The sequence below is a fragment of the Ceratotherium simum genome, chromosome 2 (assembly GCF_057802395.1).
Source record: "Ceratotherium simum simum isolate JZ-2026a chromosome 2, ASM5780239v1, whole genome shotgun sequence".
Taxonomy (NCBI): Eukaryota; Metazoa; Chordata; class Mammalia; order Perissodactyla; family Rhinocerotidae; genus Ceratotherium; species Ceratotherium simum.
The window spans coordinates 70940913-70956924 of NC_141901.1; the positions used below are offsets into that span (position 1 = coordinate 70940913).

The 16012-nt window shown below is 40.0% G+C and overlaps 1 protein-coding gene across 3 annotated transcripts in view; it reads right to left on the reverse strand.

Annotated features, from left to right (window-relative positions):
- Positions 1 to 15215, reverse strand: part of FNBP1L (formin binding protein 1 like) — a 107644-nt gene extending 92429 nt beyond the window's left edge. The window contains exon 1 of one of the 3 annotated variants that reach the window (XM_014780140.2): positions 14990 to 15215. In XM_014780140.2, the coding sequence (XP_014635626.1) occupies positions 14990 to 15013 (24 nt within the window). In that variant the 5' untranslated portion in view covers positions 15014 to 15215. The remainder of the gene's footprint in view (positions 1 to 14989) is intronic. The other 2 variants (XM_004420826.3, XM_004420828.3) reach the window with 2 other exon arrangements.
- Between the last annotated feature and the right edge of the window lie 797 nt (positions 15216 to 16012).

Genomic DNA, 16012 nt, shown 5'->3' on the forward strand with positions numbered 1-16012 from the left:
ATAAAACAATTTTGAGAGATGAGAAAAATGAAAAAAGACAGAAATTTAAATGACACCAAGGATGAATTCGCAAACAAAATGGGGACAAAATTCTATATACTTGCTAACAGTGAACCCAGAAACCTAACTGTAAGTTTTCTAGCAGCAAGTTCAAAATGGGAAATGCTAACAGTCAACGCAAACATTTTCTATACAATAAAAAACCTCAAAAGAAATTTTTCCCATGAGTTTTCCATAGAGAACACGTGTAATACAGTGAGAAAATATTCTAAACAAGGTCCTTACGGTAAACTAGCAAATTATTAGGACCTTCAAAAAATAACCTCTCTGCACATACACTGACGGCTAGCTTCTCAACAAAAGCAATTTGATAAAGGTAGTGTAGCATTCATGGTAAAAAATTAAGGCTCTGAATACAACAAGACCTGAATTTATATCCTAGTTCTGCTACTTACTATGAAGTAGTTTTGGACAAGACACTTAACCTCTGAGCCCCAAAAAGGAAGATACATTGCCTCAAATACACTAAGTATTCAATAATCACTCAATTATTCCTACTAGTATTACTGAAAGTAATTCAATGAGAGTGAAAAGGGAATATGACGCAGTCTAAGTACAAGGAGTTTTCTAATGTCCTGGCTTAACATAAGTACAGATCTTAGAGCATGCAAAGCAATGGTTCTCAAACCTTGGTATTATTAGAATCATCTGGGGTGTTTTTCAAAAACACAAATTCCTAGGCTTCGTTACCAGAGATTCTTATTCAGGAGGTTACAGTAGGGCTTGGGAGTTTGTTTTGTTGTTACTGCCTTTAAATTCCCAAGATGATTCTAATGATCAGCAAGATTTGAGGACTGCAAATTAACAACGTTTCTCCGCCAGGGGTAAGAACCACAATCACCAACAAAGTCTTAAAAAACTCCAGATGGCTGACCACCCAACACCCCTAGAACTTAATGAAATAAGAATCTCCAGGCCAAACTGGCCAAATGACCAAAAGCTGACTGAAATGAGAGGGGTTTTGCCATTGTTGTTCAATTAAGGGGTATAAAATCCACAAAACAAATCAATAACCTCTGAACTATCAGAAGTTGAATGTAGGAATGAATCAACATTTTCCTAATCAAGAAACAATTAGGATAGATAAAAAAGAACTAGATTCTCGACCCAGATAATATATTCAAAATACTAAGAAAGAAAACAAAAATGTGACTCTGATTAACGTAACAACTAACATTCTTTGTACAATATACATGAGTAAATAAGCACCACTGCAGCATCTGTAATCTTGCATCACTAAAAAAGAATACTGCCATTATTATTCTTTGAATAGAACTGAAGAACAGCCAAAATATCTTAGTGACAGGCATTAACTAAATGCTGCAAAAAAATTCAGAATTCAAAAGGTCATGTACGAATTATGCAAGTTTTCATTATTTTTAAATATCTCCTGAAAGACCCCCTTTCCTGGCCTTTCATAGCTGCAAGTACTGAGTTCTAACAACGTAAGAAAGCTTTCTACCTAGACAACGACAAGGGCTGCCATCATAGAGCTAAGGAAAGCAAGCCGAGCAGAGTGCCAGTTTAGCTGAAAAGTTTCTTAACAAAAGTAAAAGACAGCATAGCTAACATTTACACTTGGATTTTAAGTTTTTCAAGTTAAATGCCAAAATCAAACATCTCTTAGTTTGAAAGAGTGGCTGACAAGTCTGAGGAGAAATATCAAATATAAATACAGTATTTTTGTAGTATCGCAATGAAATTTCTCCTTTTCTCAATTCAGCACCACTACCAACAGTACTGGTTTTTATTTATATTTTACTAATACATACTACCACAGTGAATTAAGGTAAACATTAATATTTAAAAGTTAACTGTGGCCGGCCCCGTGGCTTAGAGATTAGGTGCGTGCGCTCTGGTGCTGGCAGCCCAGGTTCGGATCCCGGGCGCGCACCGACGCACCGCTTCTCTGGCCATGCTGGGGCCATGTCCCACGTACAGCAGCTAGAGGGATGTGCAGCTATGACATACAACTATCTACTGGGCTTTGGGGGAAAAAATAAATAAATAAAATTAAAAAAAAAAAAGTTAACTGAGGTTAACAGACATTTCTCCAAAGAAAATATACAAATGTACAATAATCACATGAAAAGATGCTCAATATCATTTGTCATAAGGTAAACGCAAATCAAAACCACAATGAGATACCTCTTTATACCCACTATGACAGCTATAATCAAAAAGTCAGATAATACCAAGTTTTCACAAGGATGTGAAAAAATTAGAACTCTCATATATTGCTGGTGGGAATGTAAAATGCAGAACAGTTTGGGAGTGCCTCAAACAGTTAAACAGACTTATCATATGGACCCAGCAATTCCAATGTTAGGTATATGCCCAAGAGAAATAAAAAGATATGTCCACACAAAAACTGATCCACAAATGTTCATAGCAGCATTATTCACAACAGCCAAAAGCAGAAACAACCCAAATGACCATGAACTGATGAATGGGTTAAAAAAATGTGGTATATGCATACAATGGACTATTATTCAGCAATAAAAGAATCAATTACTGATATATGCTATAACATGGATGAACGGTGAAAACATGCTTACTGAAAAATGCCAATCACAAATGACCACATAGTGTATGATTCCATTTATATGAAATGTCCAGAATAAGCAAATCTTTAGAGAAAGAAAGTAGGTAAGTAGTTTCCTAATGTTGGGGTTGGGGAAGAGGGGAAAATAGAGAGTAACTCCTAATGGGTACTGGCTTTCTTTTTTTAGGGCGATGAAAAGTTACAGAAAAAAGATCAGTGGTCAGGGGTTAGGGAGGAGGGGGGATGAATAGGTGGAGCACAGAGGATTTTTAGAGCAGTGAAACTACTCTGTATGACATTAAATGGTGGCTACCTGACATTATACATTTGTCTAAATCCACAGAATGTATAACACTAAGAGGGAACCCTAATGTAAACTATGGACTTTGGGTAACAACAATGTGTCACTGTAGATTCATCAATTGTAACAAATGTACTACTCTGGGGGAGGATGCTGATAATGGCAGAGGCTATGCATATGCGGGGGCAAGGGGCATATGGGAAATCTCTACCTTCTGCTTAATTTGGATGTGAACCCAAAACTGCTCTAAAAAAAATCACTGATTGGGGTAGGGAGGCATGTACAGGTACAGCACAGGAGATTTTTTTTTTTTAACAGGGAGGTAATTATATACATAACAAACTTCCCCACCTTAACCATTTTTAAGGGTACAATTCAATGATATTAAGTACATTTATATTGTTGTACAACCATCACCACCATCCATCACTAGAATTCTTTTCATCTTCAAAACTGAAACTCTATACCCATTAAATAATATATTCCCATCTCCCCCTCCCTCTTGCCCTCAGCAGCCACCATTCTACTTTGTCTCTATGAATTTAACTACTCTAGGTATCTCATATAAGTGGAATCATACAGTACTTCTCTTTAACTGGCTTATTTCACTTAGCATAATGTCCTCAAGGTTCATCCATGTTTTGTAGTACATATCAGCATTTCCTTCCTTTTTAAGGCTTAATAATATTCCATTGTATCTATACACCATTTTGCTTATCCATTTATCCATTAATGAATATCTGGGTTGCTTTTCTACCTTCTGGCTACTGAGAATAACGCTATAAACAAAGGTGTACAAACATCTCTTCAAGACCTTGCTTTCAATTTTTTTGGTTCCCTATAAGTGGAATTGCTAGATCATATGGTAATTCTATGGTTAATTTTTGAGAAACTGCCATACTGTTTTCCACAGCAGCTGCACCATTTTAACATTCCCACCAATGGTGCACAAGAGTTTTAATTTCTTCACATCCTCACCAACACTTGTTATTTTCTGTTGTTTTGACAGTAGCCGTCCTAATGGGTGTGAGATAGGCCACAGGAGATCTTTAAGAGGTAAAACCATTCTATATGATCTTGGAATGGTAGATACATGACATTGTACATCTGTCAAAATCTATAGAACTTCACAACACAAAGAATGAACCTTAATGTAGGCAATTTTTGAAAAATCACTGAGAAAGTCAGAGGATCCCAAGGAAGAATGCAGACTGTGATAAGAAAATCTAACTGTATTACAAATGTATGAAACAACTTCACTGTAGGGGATGGGGGGAATGGTGCTGACCTAAGTAACTTTGAAAAATAGAGTCTATAAGACTAAAGGGAAAAGGAACTGCACATAGTACTGTACTCTAGTTGATAAAGTTGTTCCCCAGAGGGCTATAGGTTAACAACTCTGATATTGCTATACATATATATTGAAAAGGAACAATTAAACAAATGGATGGCAGCCAGGGGAGTTATTAGAGTGGGAATTTACAGATAAGCAAGGGGAAGAGGCTAGAAGGATACATATGGTAATGGACTAGAATTGGAGCCATCAGTAAGAACTCGTATTTAATTTAATATAGATACAGATGGTTACATGTAGAAATATTTATAGATATATATATATACAGACAGGTTAGTATACACACATATATTTCTTTGTTTTATCAGCTGAGAGGGACTAAAAGAAATGAAATTCCAGTAGCAACAAATACATCTAGCACCCACATCTTACTTTCTAATACCATTCTCCAGTAAAAGAAATCAGGGCCCCGTGGAGAAATGGCTGATTCTGGGACGGGGGCAGGACATACGCAAGATGAGCCTGGACCATCTTGTAGTCCCAGAAAGTGAGGAAGTGCTTTAAAAAAATCCTTTGGGGCCAGCCCAGCGGCGTAGGGGTTAAGTTCGCGTGCTCTGCTCAGCAGCCTGGAGTTCGCAGGTTCAGATCCCAGGCGCAGACCTACACACTGCTCATCAAGCCATGCTGTGGCGATGTCCCACATACAAAATAGAGAAAAATGGGCACAGAAGTTAGCTCAGGGCTAATCTTCCTCAGTAAAAAGGGCAAGATTGGCTTCAGATGTTAGCTCATGGCCAATCTTACACACACACAAACAAAAAATCCTTATTGGTGGAGATGTGTTACAGGGGTTCAGGAGTCAACTGAAAGAGCTCCCAATAGCCAAAGCTGGAACAATCTGAGCAACAAGATAAATGAAGTCATATTGCATTATAACCCAAAGTATAAAATAAACATCCTTGAGTCCATACCGATTTAAATAAATGATTGAATAAATTAATAAATGGGAGAGAAGAGACAATTCTCCCATGCAGAATAATTCCAAATAAATTACGTAGATACTTCACCCTAAAAGAGGGGAGCATAACTCCTCTCTCAAGTGTAGGCTGCACATAGAGACTTCCTTCTAAAGAGCAAAGTACAGAAAGAGGAGGAAAAATAACTTTACAGTGGAAAAACCTAACTCTATTTCAGCCAAGTGACCAAGATCAACATCAACAATGATAAATCCTGTTAATAATATGTACCCTTGAAATGATGTGATGAAAATGGTACGTGATCATCCTCCAAAAACCCATAACCCCAGTCTGATCATGAGAAAAACATCAGACAAATTCCAATAGAGGGGCATCCCACAATATATCTGACCAGAGTACCTGACCAGTACTCCTCTAAATTCTCAAGGTCATCAAAAACAAGGAAAATGAGAAAATGGCACAGACAAGAAATGCCTAAGAAGACATGACAACCAAATGTAATGTGAAACAGAAAAAGACGTTAGGCAAAAACCAAGGAAATCGGAATAAACTATGGGATTTAGTTAATAATAATGTATCAATATTGGTTCATTAATTGCAACAAATGTACCATTCTAATGTATCAATTTTAGAAGAGTGGGGAAAAAAGCAAGTGCCAGTAACTCCAGGCTGATAGCCTCTCAGTCTCTGGAGACAAGTTTATGGCTTGGTATTATATCTAGACGTTAAGAGACCCGGGTAATTACAGGAGATCTCTATTGTTTCCAACATCCAGGAAATCTCTCTCTTCACAAAATGAACTTCTGGACTTTTATGTCGGGACCCTTTCCTCAGTCCCCACAGTGCCTTCACTCAGCCTGGGGTCAGGTCAACTTCACCACGCCCTGCACATCAATTCTGGACATTTGTTCAAAGCACCCATCTGTTCTGGCAAGCATGGCATGGTGTGGCAAGCAAGAAGTAGCCCATAAATTCTAGCTAAGACACATAAGCTCTTCACCACGAGGCCTCTTAAAACGTTGGTGGGCTGTGTTAGATCCCCTAAAGACTTCATCTCTAAAATATCTGTTCTTTCACTTATATTATTGCCTTTTCTTAACTCCCATGCTACTATTCAAATATCGATCTATCTATATGTCTCGCCTCTACTAAGCCATCATTAACTCCTTGGGGATAGACACCATAAAATTCTATGTTTTGGGGTGCCTTATACTATTCCCCCTCTTCCTTTCTAATAGAATCCTAATTTTGTTCAGGTGGCAATGTGCCTATCTTTGGACAGTGAAACCTAAGGGGAAGTTTATTGTGGGGTTTCTGGGAAAGCTTTTGCCTTCCTGATAAAGAGGCAGACATAGTTAATGTTGTTCCTCTTTTTCTTTTCTTTTCCTTTTTTTTTTTTTGCCTTTACATACAGACAAGATGGTTGGAGCTGCAACCACCACCTTGCAACCCTGAGGGAAAGCCCAAAACAGTTGCACAGACGCTGACCCTGATAGTATTGAGTTCATAAACTCATGCCAATGACTGCCTACCTCCAAATTTCTTGTTATGTAAGACAAATAAACTATTTGTTTAAGCACTTGTAAAAAAAGAAATAAAGTTGTGGCTTCCAACACCATAAACAGCAATGATAAATGTGACTTCAAAAGAAAGCCTATAGTACCCCAGAAAGACTACAGTACACCTCTCGGGCTTTCACAATAGGATGGGAAAAGAGGTAGAGGATCTGAACAACCCCAGGGGGAACTCTCAAGCAAAATCCCTTACAGGGATCAAAAACTTCAAATAGCCCAAACCCTAAACTTACAGGTAGGGCATATCAGATCTTAGTATGACCTCATCTTGACAGACATCTTTCCAGGGTCCTGGGATCAAAAAATATTTAAGGAAAGTCTCTACCATGAAAGACAGGAACCAAAACTAACAAAGAGAAAAAATGTAACTTGGAGGCTATGGATATTATGCAAGGATAAGAAAACTAAACAGAACAAAATCAAAAACCTGTCTCTGATATACACAAAAAACTAAGAGAAGATACTGCTCCAAGATGCAGATAAAGGATGCTATTTTAAAAGTACATTCAGAAAACAAAAAACAGTTCTTAGAAATTAAAAATATAATAGCTAAAATTAAAAAAAGTTCTTTAATGTAAGAACGTCCAGTTTCCAGCAGTGGCAGGCTAAGTTATTTGGATCAATTATCACTACTCCCCTAGATAAAAACTTAAAAATACAGATAAAATATATTTCAAAAATTTTAAAGCATCAAAGACAAGCCAAGACAATAAGAAATTACAAAGTCACACGTGAAGTAAAAATGAGAACCCAGAAAGGAAAAAGAGCATACAAGCTACTTTTGCCCTGAGAATGTTTACCAATCCTGAAAATCAGGATCTTTGTTTTGATAACATAGCAAGAGACATGGGGACAGAAATCAAAATCCAACAACCATCCAAGAGAATTTCAAGCTCTGAACATGGTTTAAGGTGGTCCCAGACTAAAGCGATCTCAGGCACACAGCAGAAGAAAATACAAATCCTATATATACAATGGAATACCACAAACTAACCATAAAAGGGTGATTCTCACAGACATCATGCTAAATGGAAGAAGTCAGATGAAAAAGAGTACATATCGTATATCATTCATGTGAAGTTAAAAAAACCTACAAAACTAATCAATGGCAATACAAGTCAGAATAGTGGTTACCTTTGAGGCAGTAGGGTACAGATGGCATAAGAGAGACTTCTGTATCTTGATCTTGGTGGGAGTTACACGAGTGTAGTCATTTTCTTTTTTAAATGTTATACATATAAGACTTGTATACTTTAACGTATGAAAGTTATATCTTAATGAAACTTTTTTTTTTGGAGGAAGACTGGCCCTGTGCTAACATCTGTTGCCAATCTTCCTCTTTTTTCTTTTTCTCCCCAAAGCCCCAGTACATAGTTGTGTATCATAGTTGTAGAGTTGTTGACGCCACCTCAGCATGGCTTGATGAGCAGTGAATAGGTCCATGCCCAGGATCCAAACAGGAAAACCCCGGGCTTCGGGATGCCAAAGCAGAACAAGCAAACTTAACCGCTACACCATGGGGGCCGGCCCCTTAATGAAACATTTTTTAAAAATGAAGATGAAATAAAGAAATTTTCAGATTAAAAAAACAACAAATATTCATTATATTCAGCCTTGGCAAACAGTAAAGGATGTTAATTTAGTTCATGGTCTAAGTCCAGAAGGTTGATTTAAAAGTAATGGTTTCTGTGTTTATTTACTATAGCAGTTTCAATGATTTTGATTTTTACAATTTATACTGGAAAAAAATCTCAACTAACCATCACTAACATCCGTCAAAAATCTCAGAGCTGGTACTCTCTGAAAATCAATCTTTTATGTTTTTCTAATTCATTAAGTCTCAGACAATTGACACTTACATTACTCTTACATGACCGTCTATTAATAGTTGAAGCATATAAAAAACAACAGAACGCTCACTGTTTTCATTTTTAGAATCCAAAGGGCCATAAAACATGCTATCACTAAAGATAATCATTTGGGGGCCGGCCCCGTGGTGTAGCAGTTAAGCGCAAGCGCTCCGCTGCTGGCGGCCCGGGTTCGGATCCCGGGCGCACACTGAGGCACCACTTGTCAGGCCACGCTGTGGCAGCGTCCCATATAAAGTGGAGGAAGATAGGCACAGACATTAGCCCAGAGCCAGTCTTCCTCAGCAAAAAGAGGAGGACTGGCCTGGATGTTAGCTTGGGGCTAATCTTCCTCACAAAAAAATAAATAAATAAAAATAAAAAAGATAATCATTTCCACTAAATCAAGGAAATGAGAATTCTAGACCTAAACAAATTTAGAGAAATTTCATATGAAAAGGCATAACTAGTTATATTTCCAGATTATAAAAAGGATCCCTAAGGTTAAACAAGGATAAGAGAAATATACTAGCTGAGGAAAAAACCTAAATAACCTTAGTATTTAAAACATAATTTGATGGTAGAGTTATAGCAATTCATTGATTCCCTCACTCAATAAATATTTCAGTGCTTATTATACACTTATTCCTTTTCTACAAATTAGGGATACAGCAGAAACAAAATATAACTTTTACTCTCTGGAAACAACAAAATAACAGTATGCCAAAAATAGGAAAATTTGACTCTCTACATTTATGCTTTTTCAAACTATAATAAATATGTAATACTAATATTTCAGTTATTTCATGAGGTATTGTTAAAGTCTGATGATTAGTTCTCTACCAAGAACTTAAGGAAAAATTGCTCCTAAGCCCCAAATATTAATAACTAATTTGGATTAAATAGGAACATTTGACAAAAACTTTTATTTGTAGTATTCTAGATTTCTTTCTCTTGGGCTCCACACAAATCCTAAATGCTCAATCTCACATTACAAAAAGCAGTCAGATATCTATCATTTTACAGTGCCTGACAGCATCCTCCTATGGTGTGAAAGAAGTGGTTTCTAAGAACTAGTCAATGAAAATTCTGTAAAATTAATTACAGAAGTAACAGAACTTATTGTAGGAAAAAAGGGAACATGCTGAAAAGCACAGATGACAATATTAAAATTAACTACAACCCCAACAGGTTATTTTTTAAGCACAATTTGCAATTCTAAAGCATTTGTCATTCTATTATCAATTAAGAGGTGATATCTCAAAACATTCTAAAATATTTTTATGTGTGAAACTTAGTGCATAAATCATCTCATGAAACCAGTAATTAATGCAAAACTAGGGGGATCAAAACTTACTGCATTTTACCAATAAACACCTCTCACCCTCAGAAAATGCAATGAAACTAAACTGATACAGAAGTAAAAATATTGTCAGATAAGGGGGAAAGGAAAAACAGCATAAATAAATTGCAGTAATAACATAAATTAAAAAAATACAACTGATGTCAAAACGAATAACATTATCAAAAGAACCAACACCCTTCAAATATTCTTGCAGAAGTGATAAAATCAATACAACTTTCATCTTCTAAAACCCAGAGGGATTCCTCCTCCTACCACCAAAGGATTCAGAAGGAAGAGATAATCCCTTCTACCAACACAAACTAAGATTTCCTTCTGTGGATTTTTACACAGTCTGAAAATTGAGTTAATTATATGCTAATGAATAACTACTCAAACACACAAACACACACACACACACACACACAATTCATGAATTTGAATCAAGCATTCAGCCAGATCAACCTCTTAGCCTGGTCCCAATCTACCCTTCATCACTACTTGCAGGCATCCTACACTCAAATTGAAGCCAAACCTAACCACTATACTCAGGTCAGTCCAGCAAACATTTACCAAAGATCCTAGCAGTGTCAGGCTGTATGCCAGGCAGTGTGCTGATAGCTGAGGATACAGCAATGACTCAGACAATGAGTAAGACATGATCTCTGCCCTCTAGGAACGTCTCACCTCCATATGTAAAACCCTCCTTATTCCAAACCCCACACCAAATATCTTTTTGGTATGTCTGATTTACATGGCCTGAACTAATATATGGAACATTTTTTGCTTCCTATAAAACAAAACCTTTATATAATTTTTTCCTACTAGTTTTTAATATGCTGCAGGTATGACTGTGTTCCCCAAAACAGAATTTTTCTTTTGCTATTAAGGTGAGAATGTTTAAAGATGGAAGATTATTAAATAAGATACCACTTGTAGGAGCACACAGAAGGTGCTCCCTAATGATAAACCATTACCATTCTCTTGTCCTATTTTCTGCCTGCAAACAGGGCTTATATATAGGAAAAAGTATGCAGAACAGATTTTTAAGTTTCCAGCCAAACCCACATTTTATAGATTGAGGGAAGGAGAAAGAGAGTGACTGTTTTAAGATAAAGGCAGGGAAGGGGACTGGAAATGAGTGGTTTAAGGAAGTAGCAACACAGAGAAGATATCGGTTAGAGGCAGCTCTCCAGCTTCCACCTCATTACAGTCAGGACTAATGGGGGCATAAACAGGTGTCTTGATATTAACTCACCCTCCTTAACTAATAACAACAACATCTGTAATACAATGTTCGACACAACAATTTCTAGCAACAAAATGGAATGTAAGATATAAATATTTATACCATGAATATTTTCCAAAGATTTGAACGCACTAGAAATAACTATAAGGCAGTAGTCCCATATGAAAGATAATATCCAGAATGTGTAGTCTGGAGGGAGGGGGTTGAAAGGAACTGGTCAACAGAGGCCATTCTGGACAGTGATATCAGTGTAGGGGAGTATTCTGCAGTTAGGAAAGTAGTGTCACTTCAAAATGACTCTAAGTGTCCTCATAGCAGGGCTGATATTATAAGCCTTCATAAATCTCATCACACATTGCACAGTGCTTCCTTATAAAAGACACTCAAGAATTATGTTGTTTTTAAAACTAAATTCCTATAGCAGTTTCATAGCCTTTGAAAAAGCAATACAGTTCACAGTGATGAGTTTTCTTTGTCAACCGCCTCTAGATAGTGCCTTCTAAAAATGTGAAGTAAAACTTAAGTCAATATCATAGACATGGTCTAACCAATATAGACTACAATGGGACCAAATTCCTTTGTTCTAGACAAACCTATTAATGTTGAACCTACTTTCTAACTTCCAGACTAGTCACCTCATTTCCTTTGGGGAGCAAATTTTTGAATAACTCATGATACGAATGTCATGTGCTCAGCCACATTTTTTCATATCTATACACACACACACCCCGCACACATGGATTTCTTCTTTTCTGTTGAACTTTAACTGGCTCCTCAAAAAACTAAAAAGCTGTCTCCTAATAAATCAAACTTACTGACTAAACACAAGACCTCTCCAATCTCTGATTTCCTTATTTGTAAAAAGAGCTAATAATTGCAAAATCTGTGCTTTATGAAATCATTAATTCGTATTTGGACTCTTTTTGATCCAACCATTCTTCCTGTGGTAATAAAAAAATCAACACAATAAACAACACCTAAGATGCTACCATATAATTACGTTGTATCCTGAAGAAACGAAGACGCTGTCATCGCTTTGTTTGATATTACCCAGAACTAAGTCCCTAGTATATATTCACTACCTTACTTAAACACTCATTCGGAATACTAGAAATCCCTTAAAGCACAACTCAAATTTATTACCAGTTAATTCATATCTCCTCACAACTACACAACGAAAGTCTGACACAACCCACTTAGCCTATCACTATCAGTTCTGCCCCCCAGAGTCAGTATTAGAGTGGTTCTCTAATTTACTTTATTACTTTATTCTCAAATTTAACATAAGACTTAAGAAGCATTAAGATAGCAATAAAACTCCAATGAATATTATAAAAAATAAACTTAAGTTTGAGTGCATAATCCCATATTACCATTTTTTTGTGACAACATGTTCTCAATAACTAAACCTTTGGGACGGTAATGTGATCTTAAACATTAAATAACATGAGAACTGGTTTCTAAATTCAAAATTTCAAGAGAATTTTCCCATCGTCAAACTCCTCAATGGCAAGAGCACCATACTGGTGTTTTTAACAACCCATTGGACGCACAATATCCTTATTCAAAACTGAGAACAGTAAAAAAGAGGAAGTCTAGTCAAATTTTTCTACGGTCTTTTCTAGTCCCAACAATAGTCTTCTATACCAAACTTCTACTTATCTAAGGTTTAAGCATCCAGTTGATATTAACTGATTTTACATTATTTAGTTTCTAATAAATGTTTCCCTCAAATCCTCAAACCACTAAAAAATTTAAAACATGGGGATGTATTAAATTTTAAGAGAAAAATTAATTTAAAATATTTTTTCATAATTTCCGAAAGGATACAAAAAAATTTTTAGTTAGAACAGAAATTCCCATCTTGTCTACAGTTTACCTTTTCAAATTGCTGAGAAACTACTCAAATGCTGAAAGTAAACAACCAAATTACAGAAGACAGTAGGGGATTGGTAATCACTTCTAAATGTATTATATTCTTAAATTAAAATTTAAAAAAAAACTTTAAAAGTCGCATTTAGTCTTCACTAAAATATTTTATTGTTCCTCCTTAAAACTTTTTCTACAAGGTGATACAAACTCATTTTTTAAAAGTCTAAATTGAGTTAAATCTAAATAATATTCCTCTACTGTTTTCCTATGTGTACTTTTAAAAAGTATTCTGCTTATATCTTTGCTTCCTCTGAAACGTGGGTCATTCAAGCATGTAAAAATATTTTCTAATTATAAAAATGGAAGATAAAATGACACCCATCTCCTTTGATGACACACTATAATCAATTATAGAATGTACAAAGTCAAAGGGAAAAGACCAATAATGCCTGAGAATCTAACCAAAGTAAAGATTAAATTTTACATAATTCATTTAGTATATAATCCTCCCCAATATGAGAACGATTAATGCTATCCAAAACACGAAAATGGAGAGGCTCCTGATGTATTTTCTCTTGGATGGTGTGTTTACAGACCGGGCAAACACTTGTCTAGAGTGTTGCAGGAGATTCCTGGGCTGGCCAAGTAGGTGTTCAACTAGATGAACTCTAAAGTCTCTTTCAGTTCTAAGATTTCCAATCTGTGAGCAAGATGTGAAAAATAACAGAAGAAAACGTTTTGCCCTTCAATTAACCGAGCTGCGTTCATTCCCATCCCAACTGCACGTAGGTAGAGACAAAAAAGTTCTTTCTCCTCTTTCTCTGCAGTGATTTCTCGAGATCCTTGTTAACAAAAGGCAAGGAAAACAGGCACAGGTGGGATAAAAAGGGGAGTGGCAGAAGCCAGGCCGCCCTCGGGACAGCGCCCCCACGCCCCCTGGCCCTCCGCGGCACCTGAGAAATCAGTGCCCTCCACACCTCCGCCCTTCAGTGGCGGCGTCGCGAGCGAATTCCCCGACCTATTACAGTCCCCTCGCACCTTGGCCAGACACTGGGCATTGTCTGGAGCCTCCAGCGCCCAAGAAAGGCAAGGAGGAAAAAGAAAAGGGGGGGAGAAGGAATGAGAATAAAGAACGGAAGGGGAAGCAAAGCAATCGGGAAGCCGAATGCTCCTTTTGGCAAAATTGGCTTCCCCATCCATCATTCGAGTTAATTCAAATCCCAAAAGCCAACCTCCTCCCCGCCCAAGGTAGCAGGCGGAGGTGGCCCAGCCGGAGTCCCCGAAGCTCCGCCGGTCCGGAGCACGGAGACGGGGAGAGGAAAATGGGCGTGTGGGCTGGGCCTGGCTGGCCGGAGGCCGGGCTCCGAACAAAGCCGCCCGGCTCCCCCTACCTGGGGCGAGCGCGGCGGGCGGAGCCTCGCGGCTCCCCGCGCCACTCGGGCCCGGCGACGCCCTCGCCCCGGGGGCCCTCGCCCAGGCTGGCGGCCGCAACGGGGACCCTCTCCGCCCGCGAGCTGCGCCCCTTCGGGACAATAGGCCCCCTCCCCCGCCTCCAAGCGGGAAGATACAAAGGCAGAGAGCGCGCCCCGGCACCGAGCCAGGCGTCCGGAAAGTGAAGGCGGAGGACGGAGAGAGGCCGGGAGAGGACGGCGGCGGACGCGGGAGCCCGCAGGCCGCTCCCCCGGGCGTCCAAGGCGCTGCCCTCAGCCCCAGAGGCGGCAGAGCCAGGAGCGCGGACCAGCAGCCCCGCAACCCCCGGCCGAGAGGGACGAGGGCTCTGCACACAAAGAGGAGCGGGACCCCCTACTCCGCCAGGGGCGGGGACGGCCCGACCCACGCGCTCTGGCCGTCGACGGTCAGCGGCGCCTGCCCAGCCCGCGCCCTTTGGGGGACGGGGTCCGCGCGGGGCGCCCCTCTCCCCGACTCACCCACAGCTCCGTGCCCCAGCTCATGGCGGAAGCTGAGGCGACTCGGGCCGTCTGACTGCCCCGCTGTCCGTCCGTCCGTCGGCTCTGCCGTCAGTCTCTCCGACCTCCCACTTGCTGGCCGGCAGGCTCGCGGCTCCGCTGCTTTGCCTCCGAAGGTGCCGCCACCGCGAGGCTCCCCAGTGAGTGAGAAAGACTCAACCGGAGAAGCCGCCGCCGACGACGCGTCCCCGCCTCCCGGAGCCGGCAGGGAGGGGGCCCGAGCCGGGGTGGGGGTGGGGGGGGCGGGACGCGGAGAGGGGAGGGGGCGGGGCGCGGTGCACCCTGGGATCGGGGCGGACCCGAGCTCGCCTGGACGCAGCCGGCAGGGTCTCCTCGCCGGAGGGTCTTCCACCCGCCCGGGTCACCCGCGCGGCTCACCCGCCGGGTCTCTTCCCTCACGCCCCGCGGGGCTTGGACGGCCCCGCCAACGCCGCTGCCACTCGGATCTCTGTCTAAGATGGAAAGGGAGAGAATGAAAAGACGCCCACCGCCCTTCTCGGCCCTGAGCCCCCTTAGATGAGGCAACTCCAGTCACCCGCCCTTCCTGCCTCTTGCCCCCTCCACCTGGGAGAAACCCTGACAAGGAAACCTCATCAATATCCGTGGGTTTCGATTGTGGAGAGTTGTGTATTATTTATAAGAAAAAAGTCTTGACGGTTAAGGTGATCTTGGCAATAACTAAAAGAGGTAGAGGTTGAACGTCAAATGTGAACGCAACGTGGCCCCGATTCTGTTTTTAATAAAACATTTTAATTTTATGAGTTCTGTCAGGAAATCATAAAAAGAGGCAGACCTTAAAGCATTCATTTTGGAATGTTGCCCTGACACGAGATGGAAGACATGGACGAATGTGAGCGGAGCTGTCACCTGCGGGAAACGAGGATTGAGCTTGCCCCTTTTCTGGAACGGGCACCCCATGTAGGGGGGTTGGATGGGAGCGAGATTCGTCCCCCGTAGTGCAAAGAGCCTATTCGGAACTTCAGA